Source organism: Eleutherodactylus coqui, chromosome 1 (genome assembly GCF_035609145.1).
Source record: "Eleutherodactylus coqui strain aEleCoq1 chromosome 1, aEleCoq1.hap1, whole genome shotgun sequence".
Classification (NCBI taxonomy): Eukaryota; Metazoa; Chordata; class Amphibia; order Anura; family Eleutherodactylidae; genus Eleutherodactylus; species Eleutherodactylus coqui.
The window spans coordinates 32,689,924-32,705,821 of NC_089837.1; the positions used below are offsets into that span (position 1 = coordinate 32,689,924).

The 15,898-nt window shown below is 48.2% G+C and overlaps 1 protein-coding gene across 1 annotated transcript in view; it reads right to left on the bottom strand.

Annotated features, from left to right (window-relative positions):
- Positions 1 to 3,067: 3,067 nt before the first annotated feature.
- Positions 3,068 to 15,898, bottom strand: part of LOC136611592 (L-gulonolactone oxidase-like) — an 85,862-nt gene continuing 73,031 nt past the window's right edge. Inside the window, exons 9-12 of the mRNA XM_066591348.1 lie at positions 15,590 to 15,739; positions 12,997 to 13,161; positions 3,770 to 3,860; positions 3,068 to 3,564 (exon numbers count right to left, since the gene is read on the bottom strand). Of these exons, the coding sequence (XP_066447445.1) occupies positions 3,436 to 3,564; positions 3,770 to 3,860; positions 12,997 to 13,161; positions 15,590 to 15,739 (535 nt within the window). The 3' untranslated portion in view covers positions 3,068 to 3,435. The remainder of the gene's footprint in view (positions 3,565 to 3,769; positions 3,861 to 12,996; positions 13,162 to 15,589; positions 15,740 to 15,898) is intronic.

Below are 15,898 nucleotides of genomic sequence, written 5' to 3' on the forward strand. Positions count from 1 at the left end.
ATGAAATTGGGCCTACAGTCTCGTTTTCTGTAAAGCTCCGCTCCTGGACACATACACTCTGGGTTGCAGACCACCACCAGAGGGGGACACAACACTCCGTAGACATTCACTTCTTACCTATTGAATTGATGACTGCACAGCGGACTCCTTTTTCTCTCTTACTCTCCACAAAGGCGGTTCCTGGAATTGGGAATGTCAGGACGCCTCTCTTCCTCTTCCATCACTTCACCACATGAGGGTTAAGGTACCTCCATGTGGCCGGCACTCCTACTCCACTCCTAACCGTTGAAGATGATGAAAGACTAACTTACCTAGTTCTAAATCACTCATATTCATAATCATACGACATCACATGACTAGACAAACTTGTTACACTTTCCAGACATATCCCAGCCACTTGCAGACATTAACCTCTTGCATGCTGCAGCTGTGCAATACGCATAACAGAAGACAAGACGCTTTGCACAGTGCATCAACATAAAAGACACAATATATGTATGACTATTATGGAGGGGCCAGATATATAGGTTTCGGGCCACTACAAACCTAGAACTGATGCTGTTATAAAGGTAAGGGGCAGTCCCATCAAATTTAGATTCAATTTAAATTTCGTACTTTGCAGCATTTTTACTTTAAAGGGGTTGTCCCGCGCCGAAACGTTTTTTTTTTTTTTTCAACCCCCCCCCCCCCCCCCCCGTTCGGCGCGAGACAACCCCGATGCAGGGACCTAAAGAAAGCTTACCGGAGCGCTTACCTGAATCCCCGCGCTCCGGTGACTTCTATACTTACCGGTGAAGATGGCCGCCGGGATCCTCTTCCTCCGTGGACCGCAGCTCTTCTGTGCGGTCCATTGCCGATTCCAGCCTCCTGATTGGCTGGAATCGGCACGTGACGGGGCGGAGCTACACGGAGCCCCATAGAGAACAGGAGAAGACTTGGACTGCGCAAGCGCGGCTAATTTGGCCATCGGAGGGCGAAAATTAGTCGGCTCCATGGGAACAAGGACGCCAGCAACGGAGCAGGTAAGTATAAAACTTTTTATAACTTCTGTATGGCTCATAATTAATGCACAATGTACATTACAAAGTGCATTAATATGGCCATACAGAAGTGTATAGACCCACTTGCTGCCGCGGGACAACCCCTTTAAGGTTCTGTTCATGTGTCAGTTTGAGACCCCCTTTTAATAGTGCGTTGGTTTAAAGCCCCACGAGTAAATCAATTATTTGTGTCAAAAAGAACAGATGTTTGTGCTCCGCTAGAGACTTTTCAACAATGGGGCAAAAGTAATATTGGAAATTCAACGATTTACTGATGTTACGCTAGAAAGCTGTCTTACATGTTCTACACCACCATTTATGATGTTTTAGACACTTTCTGACACTTTTTTATACGATGTTTGAGAAAATTGAGGCTTTGTGAACTGGGATGTGCCCCAAAAAGTGGGCTAAATTTGCGCCAAAAAATTTGGAGAAAAATATGGCATCAATTTAAGCAAGTATTCATACCCTGTACTCAGTACTTAATTGAAGCTTCTTTGGCAGTTATTCCAGTCTCCAGTCTTCTTGGGTAGAATGCCACAATGGTTTGCACACCTGGATTTGGGGGGTTTCTGCCATTCTTCTTTGCAGATCCTCTCAAAATTAGATGTGGGCCACTTGTGGACAACCATTCTCAGGTCTCTCCAGAGATATTCGATTGGGTACAAGTCAGGGCACTGGCTGCACCACTCAAGGACATTCACATAGTTCTCCCTAAGCCCCTCCGGTGTTGTCCTGGCTGGGGTCTTAGGGTCATTGTCTTGTTAGAAGGTGACCCTTCTGCCCAGTCTGAGGTCCCCTGTGATCTGGGTCAGGTTTTCATTATTTCTGTACTTTTCTCTATTCAGCTTTCCATCTCCCTGACCGGGTTCCCCTTCCCCAGCATGATGTTGTCACCACCAGGCTCCATTGTAGGGATGGTATTGGGCAGGTGATGAGCTGAGCCTGGCTTCTTCCAGGCAAAATGCTTAGAATTGAGGCCAAAAAATTCTATCTTGGTTTCATCAGAGCAGAAATCTTGTTCCTCACAGTCTGAGGGTCCTTAAGGTGCTTCTCGGTAAACTACAGGCAGCTCTCATGTTTTACGGAGGTGAGGCTTATTTCTGGCCGCTCTACCATAAAGCCCAGATTGGTGGAGGCAGCAGAGGTGGTTGACTTTTTGGAAGTTTCTACTATCTGCACACAGGATCTTTGGAGCTCAGTGGGTTCTTGGTCACCTCTCTTACCAAGACCCTTCTCCCCGATTGCTTAGTTTGGTGGATCGGCAGATCGAGGAAGAGTCCTGGTTGTTCCAAACGTCTTCCATGTAATATGGAGGCTCCTGTGGTCTTGGGAACTTTCAGTGCAGCAGAAATGATTTGGTCACCTTCCCCAGATCTGCGCCTCCACACAATCCTGTCTCTGAGCTCAACAGGCAGTTCCTCTTCATCTCTTGGTTTTAACTTATATCAGTGCAAAATATTAGTTTTTCATTTTTAAGAAATTAGCAAAGATTTCTAGGATTCTGTTGTCACTGTCATTATGGGGTAGTGAGTGCAGAATGATGGGAAACACTTGAATTTTTTTTATTTGCACAAGGCCAAAACAACAAATAATAAAAAAGTGAAAGTGTCTGAAGACTTTCCGAACGCATTGTATACGGCATGGCAGATAGAGAAGGGGGTCTGCTGAGGATAATACAATAGCAAAACCTATATGGCAATGAGCTGCGAAAAATTAAGGTGTCATGAGTGTGTATGTAAAATTACCAAAAAAAAGTGCAAATAAATATTATTTTAATACTACCAGATATGTAGCGCCAAATATACTTTACGCAGAAAATGCAGCAGTACATTGTACAAGGAAATGATGCTGCTGTGCCAAACATATCCATCAGGGTCATTCAGAGGCGGAGGGACAGCCACTAATGGTCATTTTATAACTGTATAGCCAATTGAAAAAAGTCACAAAAAGACAGTTTTGGGGATTTTTATAACATTTATTAAATTACTCTTCACAGTTCTGTGTAAAAGGACAAAGGAACCCATAAATGTGTATTTCCAGTAGAGAAATATCTGTCTGGCCAACCATGTAGAAAATGACAAATCTTAAAGGCGAAACGAAAAACAGCGATGGAATGGACAGTCACTCATGACTCGACGCCTGTGGGCTCACTCCTTCTCCCACATACCGGAGAGCACAAGGCGAGTATCACGGATGGTGAATCATAAGGTGGTACCAAGTCGGACTGGGATGGACTTCTTTGGACACATCTGGCAGCCATGAAATGTTCTATAACATTTTTTGAAAACAGAAGAAAAATCTAGTGAAGGTGGTAGATGTGGAACTTGTAGGTTAGAGGCCTGACACTAGAACTATGAACCATGAAGATGTTTTATCAACTGTGGCCTCATCCTCAGTAGAAGACTTTCTCTAGATAGGCATTGAGGAACATCCCTGTTGGGTCAAGCTTTTCTCTGATGTTTTTGAATTTGCCGAATGCTGGATACATCTTCTCAAAATCTTTGCGAGTGCAAGTATGAGCCTGGGAACAAATGGAAAGAGCAAGGGTCATACCCCGTACACAGGTGACCTACAAGTGTTGCTGTAAATGATCTTAGATAGAAAAAAGTGAAAATACCAAAACAGCATCAATAATGTTCATAGGATTTCGAGGGCAGGGGTTCCAATTTGCTACTTTTTTGAATAAAGGCAAACATCAAACAAAATATCATATATGTAGGCCATACCTTAGCCCAGTGGGGTCGTCCTTCAACTCTCTTCATAATGTTCTCATACTCTGACCAGTAATCGTGGTGTGGAACGTCTTTCCCATATGGCCTTAGAGGAAGAATCCATTTATTGAATTAATATAATAAGTGTAAAAATATCCACATCCCGCAACACATAGAAAGTCAGTTTATCAGACTGTTATACTTTTACCACAAGCTCTCTTTTCTACCTTAAAAGGGAAACTTCATTCAAATAGGTTATGGCTGCCAGCCATGGCTGGTGACGCCTCCTCTCACCTCTGCCTTTTTGATGGCTCTGGCCATTGGCAAACACTTGCTGCCTGTCTTCTGTGTGACAGATGCAACACTATTCCTTTGACTTCTGCCTCTGCCCATGGGGTGGGCCTATGGCACGCTTCTTAAAGGGCCAGAAACCACAACCTATTCCAGTCCTGACTGAGCTATTTAAGGTTCCATCCCTCATTGGATCCATGTGAGTAATAAGCTAAATAACATCCTGTTTGCTTGCTAATTTTGACCCTGTGCCTGTATATGCCCAGCTTTCCTGATCTCAGCCTGTCCTGACCTCGGCCTGTTATCTGACTTTGTCTTGCCTGATTGCTGTCTGCTCTGATCACTAGCTTGATTACCAAACTGCTTGCCATCTGCCGGTCCCTACCTTGGACTGATATTTAACTGCGTCCTTGCCTGTCCCTTTGGTACCACACTCTGGTGCCTTTTGACCTGTCTGAGTCAGCTGTTACTGCAGTGATTTTGCTCCTTGAGGTTCCCTGCAGTGAAGACCAGATCCCTCAAAAGGGGATTAAAGGGTGAAAGCCGGGGGACCTTCTAAGGCCGTCCTCAGGAGTAGCCCAAAACGTAATCAGTCAGTGAGACAGTGGGTCCGCGCCTGCTGCATTATAAAGTACTTGATTTTCATATATACAAAGGGCCTGAACTCCCCACAGTCAGTGCTACAGTATGGTTTCTACACGTAGCAACACAAGGCCGAAATCTGCATGACACATACTGTTGAAGTCAGCAAATGCATCAGGCTCTGGCCTCTTGATCTGACCCTATACTTTAGATGTCTGCTAACTGAACGCTCCGCACTCTGGGAAAGGTTGTGCGGCGCCCATTAAACAATGTTATCAACCAATTGCACCAAAGTCACAGAGTTCAGCCGACCTCTATCTTGTGTGACCGGTTCTACGCCAAGTACAGGATTACTATACACAGGTGAAGACAAACAGTTAGGAACCAACTTTGCTTTGTCTGTATTTAACCCCATAAGGACGCGGCCATTTGGTCTTCATTTTTAATTTTACCTTCTCACTTTTAAAAAACTTTTTTATTTTCCCATTTACATAGCTACATAAATGGGGGGCTTTCGGAAGGACGAGTGGTATTTTTCATTGGTACCATTGCTTCTACAGTGTACAAATTGTACATAACTTTATTCTGTGGTCGGGACAGTTATTACAGTGCCGAATGGATGTAGTTTTACTTTTGCTGCACTACTTTAAAAAAATAACATTTCCATTTTCCGCTGTATGAGGGCTCGTTTTTTGTGGGACGTCCTATAGTTTCTATTTTCAAGTTTGTCTGATCACTTATTACTGTATGTACTCGAGTATAAGCCTAGTTCTCCAGCTTATATTCGAGTCTGGCAAGGCTTTAAAAAAAAACCTCCATACTCACCTACTAGCCGGCGTCTGTGTCTCCGGCGGCAGTGCGGCAGGCTGCATGAATTTTCTTTGTTGTCATTCCCGGCTGTCCTCTTTGCTCAGCTCTGTCATCCCCCGCCATCAACGCTGTGTAAGTAAGAGCTGTGATTGGATCGTACATCAGCCAATCACAACCATTGCTCGATCATTCACAGCCAATCAAGCTGCTTTAGAGTTCTCCCAGCTGTCATCTTACTGCTCGGCTTTCAAATTCCCTGCCGTCAATGCTGTGTAAGTAAGCGCTGTGATTGGATCGAGCGTTAGCTGCGATTGGCTGGCGCTCAATCCAATCACAGCGCTTACTTACACAGCACTGACAGAGCCAAGCAGAGAGGATAGTGGGGGATGACAGCGGGGAGAATTCAAGCAGCTTGTCGCAAGGACACAGACGCCGGCAGGGAGGTGAGTATGGAGTTTTTTTCTTACCTAGTATATACTGGAGTATAGCTCGGCTTATGGTCAAGTCAATAAGTTTTCCCAGTTTTTTGTGGTGAAACTTATTGCCTCGGCTTATACTCGGGTCGGCTAATACTCCAGTATATATGGTACTTATTTTCTTGAAAAATACGCAATTTTGGCATTGTCTACTTTTTTCTAACGGCATTCACTGTGCAGGGTAGATAATGTGTTACTTTGATCGATCAGACGTTTATGGATGCGGCGATACCAAATAGGTTTTAACTAGAGATGAGCGAGCACCAAAATGCTCGGGTGCTCGTTACTCGGGACGAAATTATCGCAATGCTCGAGGGTTCGTTTTGAGTAACGAACCCCATTGAAGTCAATGGGCGACCCGAGCATTTTTGTATATCGTCGATGCTCGCTAAGGTTTTCATTTGTGAAAATCTGGGCAATTCAAGAAAGTGATGGGAACCACACAGAAACGGATAGGGCAGGCGAGGGACTACATGTTGGGCTGCATCTCAAGTTCACAGGTCCCACTATTAAGCCACAATAGCGGCAAGAGTGCCCCCCCCCCCAACAACTTTTACTTCTGAAAAGCCCTCATTAGCAATGCATACCTTAGCTAAGCACCACACTACCTCCAACAAAGCACAATCACTGCCTGCATGACACTCCGCTGCCACTTCTCCTGGGTTACATGCTGTCCAACCCCCCCCCCCCTCCCGCACGACCCAGTGTCCACAGCGCACACCAAATTATCCCTGCGCAGCCTTCAGCTGCCCTCATGCTACACGCTGGCCTCATGCCACACCACCCTCATGTCTATTTATAAGTGCGTCTGCCAGAGGAAAAGCAGGCACACACTGCAGAGGGTTGGCACGGCTAGGCAGCAACCCTCTTTAAAATAGGGGGGGGGGGGCGATAGTCCACAGTGCTGTACAGAAGCAATGAGAAATCCAATCCTGTGCCACCTCCATCTGGAGCTGCACACGTGGGCATAGCAATGGGGAACCTATGTGCCACACACTGTTCATTCTGTCAAGGTGTCTGCATGCCCCAGTCAGACCGCGTTTTTTTATAAATAGTCACAGGCAGGTACAACTCCGCAATGGGAATTCTGTGTGCACCCACAGCATGGGTGGCTCCCTGGAACCCACCGGCTGTACATAAATGTATCCCAATGCAGTGCCCTGGACAGCAGAGCTAATGTCAGATTAAATGCAGGTGGGCTTCGGCCCACACTGCATGCCCCAACCTGACCGGGGTTTTTAATTCATAGACACAGGCAGGTACAACTCCCTATTGTGAAGTCCCTGTGGACCGACAGCATGGGTGGGTGCCAGGAAGCCACCGGCGGTACATAAATATATCCCATTGCATTGCCCATCACAGTTGAGGTAATGTCATGTTTAATGCAGGTGGGCTTCGGCCCACACTGCATGCCCCAGTCAGACTGGGGTTCTTTAGAAGTGGACACATGCAGTTACAACTCCCCGTGGACCCACAGCATGGGTGGGTGCCAGGAAGCCACCGGCGGTACATAAATATATCCCATTGCAGTGCCCAACACAGCTGAGGTAATGTCGTGCTTAATGCAGGTGGGCTTCGGCCCACACTGCATGCCCCAGTCAGACTGGGGTTCTTTAGAAGTGGACACATGCAGTTACAACTCCGTGTGGACCCACAGCATGGGTGGCTCCCTGGAACCCACCGGCGGTACATAAATATATCCCATTGCATTGCCCAACACAGCTGAGGTAACGTCAGCTGTAATGCAGGTGGGCTAAAAATTAATTGGATTACACTGTAGGCGAGGGCCCACAAAAATTGCTGTACCAACAGTACTAATGTACCTGAGAAAAATTGCCCATGCCCAACCAAGAGGGCAGTTGAAATCTATTAAACGCTTTGGTTAATGTGGCTTAATTGGTAACTAGGCCTGGAGGCAGCCCAGTTAAAATAAAAATTGGTTGAGGTGAAAGTTTCAACGCTTTAATGAGCATTGGAACGTATAAAAATTGTTTAGAAAAATTATATGAGTGAGCCTTGTGGCCCTAAGAAAAATTGCCCGTTCGGCGTGATTATGTGAGGTTTCAGGAGGAGGAGCAGGAGGAGGAGGAGGAATATTATACACAGATTGATGAAGCAAAAAGGTCTCCGTTTTTGATGGTGATAGAGAACGATGCTTCCATCCGCGGGTGCAGCCTACGTATTGTTTATGTATCGCTGCTGTCCGCTGGTGGAGAAGAGAAGTCTGGGGAAATCCAGGCTTTGTTCACCTTGATGAGTGTTAGCCTGTCGGCACTGTCGGTTGACAGGCGGGTACGCTTATCCGTGATGATTCCCCCAGCCACACTAAACACCCTCTCTGACAAGACGCTAGCCACAGGACAAGCAAGCACCTCCAGGGCATACAGCGCGAGTTCAGGCCACGTGTCCAGCTTCGACACCCAGTAGTTGTAGGGGGCATAGGTGTCACGGAGGACGGTCGTGCGATCGGCTACGTACTCCCTCACCATCCTTTTACAGTGCTCCCGCCGACTCAGCCGTGACTGGGGAGCGGTGACACAGTCTTGCTGGGGAGCCATAAAGCTGTCAAGGGCCTTAAAGAGTGTTGGCCTGCCTGTGCTGTACATGCTGCCTGATCTCCGCGCCTCCCCTGCTACCTGGCCCTCGGAACTGCGCTTTCGGCCACTAGCGCTGTCGTATGGGAATTTTACCATCAGTTTGTCCGCCAGGGTCCTGTGGTATAGCAACACTCTCGAACCCCTTTCCTCTTCGGGTATGAGAGTGGAAAGGTTCTCCTTATACCGTGGGTCGAGCAGTGTGTACACCCAGTAATCCGTAGTGGCCAGAATGCGTGTAACACGAGGGTCACGAGAAAGGCATCCTAACATGAAGTCAGCCATGTGTGCCAGGGTACCTGTACGCAACACATGGCTGTCCTCACTAGGAAGATCACTTTCAGGATCCTCCTCCTCCTCCTCCTCCTCAGGCCATACACGCTGAAAGGATGACAGGCCAGCAGCATGTCTACCCTCACCAGTGGGCCAAGCTGTCTCTTCCCCCTCCTCCTCATCTTCCTCCTCCTCCTCCTCCTCCTCACCGCGCTGAGATATAGACATGAGGGTGCTCTGACTATCCAGCGACATACTGTCTTCCCCCGCCTCCGTGTCCGAGTGCAAAGCGTCTGCCTTTATGCTTTGCAGGGAACTTCTCAAGAGGCATAGCAGAGGAATGGTGACGCTAATGATTGCAGCATCCCCGCTCAGCATCTGAGTAGACTCCTCAAAGTTTCCAAGGACCTGGCAGATGGCTGCCAACCTGGCCCACTCTTCTGTAAATAATTGAGGAGGCTGACTCCCACTACGCCGCCCATGTTGGAGTTGGTATTCCGCAATAGCTCTACGCTGCTCATAGAGCCTGGCTAACATGTGGAGCGTAGAGTTCCACTGTGTGGGCATGTCGCACAGCAATCGGTGCACTGGCAGATGAAACCGATGTTGCAGGGTCCGCAGGGTGGCACCGTCCGTCTTGGAGTTGCAGAAATGTGCGCTGACCCGGCGCACCTTTCCGAGCAGGTATGACAAGTGTGGGTAGCTTTTCAGAAAGCGCTGAACCACCAAATCAAAGACATGGGCCAGGCATGGCACGTGCGTGAGGCTGCCGAGCTGCAGAGCCGCCACCAGGTTACGGCCGTTGTCACACACGACCATGCCCGGTTGGAGGCTCAGCGGCGCAAGCCAGTGGTCGGTCTGCTCTGTCAGACCCTGCAGCAGTTCGTGGGCCGTCTGCCTCTTCTCTCCTAAGCTGAGTAGTTTCAGCACGGCCTGCTGACGCTTGCCCACCGCTGTGCTGCCATGCCGCGCGACACCGACTGCTGGCGACGTGCTGCTGCTGACACATCTTGATTGCGAGACAGAGGTTGTGTAGGAGGAGGAGGGTGGTTTAGTGGAGGAAGCATACACCGCCGCAGATACCACCACCGAGCTGGGGCACGCAATTCGGGGGGTGGGTAGGACGTGAGCGGTCCCAGGCTCTGACCCGGTCCCAGCCTCCACTAAATTCACCCAATGTGCCGTCAGGGAGATATAGTGGCCCTGCCCGCCTGTGCTTGTCCACGTGTCCGTTGTTAAGTGGACCTTGGCAGTAACCGCGTTGGTGAGGGCGCGTACAATGTTGCGGGAGACGTGGTCGTGCAGGGCTGGGAGGGCACATCGGGAAAAGTAGTGGCGACTGGGAACCGAGTAGTGCGGGGCCGCCGCCGCCATCATGCTTTTGAAAGCCTCCGTTTCCACAAGCCTATACGGCAGCATCTCCAGGCTGATCATTTTGGCAATGTGCACGTTTAACGCTTGAGCATGCGGGTGCGTGGCGGCGTACTTGCGCTGGCGCTCAAACAGTGGCGCTAGCGACGTCTGGACGCTGCGCTGAGAGACATTGCTGGATGGGGCCGAGGACAGCGGAGGTGAGGGTGTGGGTGCAGGCCAGGAGACAGTAGTGCCTGTGTCCTCAGAGGGGGGTTGGATCTCAGTGGCAGGTTGGGGCACAGGGGGAGAGGCAGTGGTGCAAACCGGAGGCGGTCAACAGCCTTCGTCCCACCTTTTGGGGTGCTTGGCCATCATATGCCTGCGCATGCTGGTGGTGGTGCCTCCCCAGCTGATCTTGGCGCGACAAAGGTTGCACACCACTGTTCGTCGGTCGTCAGGTGTCTCTGTGAAAAACTGCAACACCGTAGAGCACCTTGACCTCTGCAGGGTGGCATGGCGCGAGGGGGCGCTTTGGGAAACAGTTGGTGGATTATTCGGTCTGGCCCTGCCTCTACCCCTGGCCACCGCACTGGCTCGGCCTGTGCCTACACCCTGACTTGGGCCTCCGCGTCCTCGGCCGCGTCCACGTCCTCTAGGCCTACCCCTACCCCTCAGCATGGTGTATTACCAGTAGTGCAGAAACAGAACGCTGTAATTAAATGTGCCGCTTATTGGCCTGTGGTTGGAGGCTGACTTCGCTTACGGAACGCCAGGAAATAATTTTGCGCAAGCCTGCTGTAACACTTAGCTGGCTGCGTATGAATTTGGAGGACTACTACACCCAGCAGAGACCCAGAACACTGAGGACAGTCACAGGCAGCCCAAATAGATTTTTTTCCCCAAATGTTTTTGCAAAGGCCCACTGCCTATATTCAATCAATGTCTTCTGTCCCTGCCTAAGCGCTTCTGGCCCTGGAGTATTACTGCAGGGCGCAATGCTCTGCACGGCCGATATACCAAAAAAAAAAACGTGCAACACTGCAAAAAGCAGCCTCCACACTACTGCACACGGTTAGATGTGGCCCTAAGAAGGACCGTTGGGGTTCTTGAAGCCTAAAATACTCCTAACACTCTCCCTATAGCAGCTCCACCAAGATAGCACTTTCCCTCCTCTATGTCAAAACACATCTGGGGCGAGCCGCCGGAGGGGCCGATTTTTATGTTCGGGTGACACCTGATCTCCCCAGCCACTCACTGCAGGGGGTGGTATAGGGCTTGAACGTCACAGGGGGAAGTTGTAATGCCTTCCCTGTCTTTCTATTGGCCAGAAAAGCGCGCTAACGTCTCAGAGATGAAAGTGAAAGTAACTCGAACATCGCATGGTACTCGTTACGAGTAACGAGCATCTCGAACATGCTAATACTCAAGCTCGGACGAGTACGTTCGCTCATCTCTAGTTTTAACCTTTCTATTTTTTTAATTATTACTAATGTGAAAAAAGTTATTTTTTTACTTTTACTTCCTTTATTTTTTTACAAAAATTAAAACATATACATATTTTTACAGTATTACATTATACCCCATTATGACTTGCAATCTATGAAGGTCTGTGGTGAGTAGCGGCTGTCAGCAGGAGGGAGCGGGGGGGGGGAGAGAGGGAGAGAGAGAGATCTCCCCTCTGTTCCGCCCCGCTCTCCCCCGCAGCTCCGTGCCCGCTGCCGGCACCCGAACTTTCAGTTTCGAGCTGGGGAGATACTCGCTAAAGGCAATGCTCGCTCGAGCAATTGCCTTTAGCGAGTATACTCGCTCATCTATAGTTGTTATAGATGTGATGACACCAATACTGTATAGGGATTTTCTCAATATTTAAAGCCTTGTGTGACTTGAAAAAAGTTTTTAGTTTTTTTTTTATTTTCTGAAAAAATATTTAGATGCCACAGTCAGCAATGACTGCGGTGTCTGTGGGGTAAATGTTGTAGAGAAATGATTAGATGCGCAATTCTTCATCACTTTGAGAAAAAATCCATACGTGACAATCAGAGAGTATATATGGTCTCTGATTGATGGGACAGGGAGATGTACAGAAACATTGCAGCTCTTCTCTGCTGCCGGCTGCTTTCCCCTCTCTCCTGCACACTGACTGAAAACTGCTGTAAATTCCGTTTTCCTGACTCCACTTCAAATTGCTGTAACTCCAGTTCTTTAGGGGCTATAAACATGCTTTTGGTGTCATTTTAAAGCCTGTTGAAAACTCTAATAGAACTGGAGCTTCCACAGTTTAGAGTCGTAGAACAAGCTCTGTTCATCCTAAACTGTAATGTCCTTTTCCTGCAGAACAAACAGAACTCTTCCAAAACTGCAATTCCCAAGTGGTGGTTCTCTTGCAGACTGCAGCAGGCTTTCTCATGGATTTTCTAATAATTTGGAAGCATGATACTGCCAACATCAAGCTTCACAGTGGGGACGGGGTGTTTCTTTGGTGCTGTTGGATGGTCAAGCTTTCTCATTTCAAAGTAAAGAAGCTTTTTGTATTTGATACCAATCTGATCAGTCTTCTCTCTGTCATCGGTGGAGTCCAGTAACCAACAGAAGGTCTTAACTTAGTCACCTACAATGGGCTTTAGGTATGTGTCAAAAATAGATGCCCAAGATTGCACGCTTCAAGGTCGGCCCATTGGGTGGCCCTTTGCCATGTCATAATCCACTCCCACAACTGATATGCACTGCTTTTACTGGAAGTGCTACCAGAGGAGAAACTAACATAACAATAGTAGTTAAAAGATAATGCCTTTTCAAATATGTTCACCACAGAAGCACCCTATATGTACTGTGCACTGTGTGGTCACTTGTATAGCAGTCTCACCTGTACATAATGATGTTCATATAGCAGCTGTCTCGCTGGTAGCAAGGACTCAGTAGGATGTCATCTCCTTTGGTGAATCGCACTTCAACTGGGAAATGTGCCACCACTTGTGGATTCCTCTCTAGCCAGGATTTCAGCTGTGTTAACGCCTCTTTAGTCTTTTCTCTATGGGGGAAAAAAATCTCCATTACTGAACTGCTAAGAAGATTTGGGAAGGGGAGGCGAGAACTCATCTGGATACATGGAATCATAGACTGGTAGAGTTGGAAGGAACCTCCAGGGTCATCGGGTCCAACCCCCTGCTCAGTGCAGGATTCACTAAATCATCCCAGACAGATATTTGTCCAGCCTTTGTTTGAACACTTCCATTGAAGGAGAACTCACCACCTCCCGTGGTAACCTGTTCCACTCATTGATCCCCCTCACTGTCTAATATCTAATTTGTGTCTCCTCCCTTTCAGTTTTATCCCATTGCTTGTAGTCTTTCCTTGTGCAGATGAGAATAGGGCTGATCCCTCTGCACTGGGACAGCCCTTCAGATATTTGTAGACGGCTATTAAGTCTCCTCTAAGCTAAATATTCCCAGATCCTTTTAAAGTGGGGTGCCCAGAACTGGACGCAGTATTCCAGATGAGGTCTGACTAAGGCTGGACACCCACTGGCGATATTTTCTATCTTGCGCTGCGAGAGCAAGTGAAAACACTCGCCTCGCATGGCAAGAAAGACGCTGGAATGAGACCGGGATATCGCCAGTCTTTCCAATGGGGCCAGCAGCAGCAGCGCTAGCCCCATTGACAAGATATAGAGAATACCACGGACTTCTGCCACAGCTGTGACAGCTGTGGCAGAAGTGCAGCATGCTATCCCATTGCTTTCAATTCATTCATGAATAGCTAAGCACTATCTGTAATTGGCTGAGCGCTCAGCCAATCAGCACAGCCCTTTCAGGAGGCAGGGATTTTTAAATCCCCGCTTGCTGAAAGTGCTGGATAGCAGTGTCAGGGAGCCAGCCGGAGGACGTGTCTGAGCGGCGGAGAGGTGAGTACTTTTTTAACTTTTTTAACCGCTTATTGATGATTTTCAGGGAAGGGCTAATATTTCAAGCCCTTCCCACGAAAATCATACTACAGGGTTTGCCAAAAACCACTGCTTTCAATGGGACCAGCAGCAGCGCCGATCCCATTGAAAGCAATGGGATAGGATGCTGCACTCCTGCCACAGCTGTCACAGCTGTGGCATAGGATTCCTTCATCCCCGCAGTCCCCGCGGGGACAAAAGAAACTCCTGCCACAGCTGTCACAGCTGTGACAGAAGTCCACGGTATTCTCCATATCTTTTTAAGGGGGCTAGCGCTGCTGCCGCTGGCCCCATTGACAAGACTGGCAATTTCCCGGTGTCATCCCGTTTTTTTTCTCGCACTGCGAGGCGAGAGTTTTCCCTTGCACTCGCAGCGCAATGGAGAAAAAAACGCCAGTGAGTTTCAGCCCTAAGGAAGAGCAAGGGGGGATAATTACCTTACCTCACGTGGTCTAGACTCACAGAATTGTTTTTTTTTGGCTGCTGCATCACATTGGTGACTCATGTTCAGTCTATGATCTATTAGTATACCCAAGTCTTTTTCACATGTTCTGCTGCTTAGCTCAATTTTCTTCTAGTCTGTATGTGTTTTTTTCCATTTTTCTTGCCCAGATGTAGGACTTTGAATTTCTCCTAGTTAAATAGCATTTTGTTAGTCGCCGCCCACTGTACAAGCTTTTGTAGATGTTTTGAACCCTTTCTCTTCTCAAGTGATTTGGGCTGTTCCAAGATTACAAGTTATCCTCTATACACAGGACAGGGCGTCCCCATTCTCCTCATAGCAGGGTTACTGCACCACCCACAGTGAGGAGACTGAATGGAGCGCTGGTCGGATAAGCGCTCTATTCACTGTCAATGGGCCAGTGCCCCATTCATAGTGATTTCACTCTGTCAGTGTGGCACATGGGAGTCCCATTCTGTAGATTGGTGAGGGTCTTAGCAGTGAGACCTGCACTGATCAGCAAGTTATCCCCTATCCTGTGGATCCTGCGGACAGGAAATAAATTGGTCCAACCCCTTTAAGGGGTTAAACAGCTGGGATATGAATCATTTCTGATCCTGACCGCTGCAGCAGGGACACCCGCTGCGGGCGTCACAGGCGCAGCTCGGTCAGATGCCACAATCAGATGAAGAGAAGACTTTCCGGCACTCCGTAATGCTGGGATTGCTGCTGATGACACTTTTTGACAATTCACAAAAGTTCCACAAATTTTAGAAATTCAATATTTTCCTCTCCGTTCACAAGTAAAGCTGAATTCAGAACGCTGCTGGTTTTCTGCTACGAGAGAGCAGTGCATTCTGGGAGTCCTGGTGACACATAGTAGCCATAACTAATGTGTCAGGCGGTCACATAACTGACAACTGGGTGGGGATAAACCGCCGTATGTTCTCAACAGCAACTGGCAGAGTTGTGAAGGCAGCTCTGGATGTGACTGGAGAAAACAGCATAAAATAAAAGAAAATACTTAAAAGAACAAAGATGTAAAAGTTTTCCTCTCCTTTCACCTGCACTCACATAGGGATGGCCCAGTCCTGCACGTGCTGCTTAAACAGACAGTCGAAGTTGAATACTTTGTGGCTGATGTCCACGCGATCGCTTCTACCCGAGAACAGCAACCAGAAGAAAAATCGATTTATCCCCGGGACCAGTCGTGGAATGAAGATGCTGACAACAGAGAACAAAAGATTCTTCAGTGAAGAGTAATACATCACCAAACGAGGAAACGTCGGGAACAGACTACAAAAAGCAGATTTGTCACAGAGCCACCGCTGATAGACGCAGCGCTGAACGCCTCTGAATCGCGCCGAGTCTCCTTTCCATTGT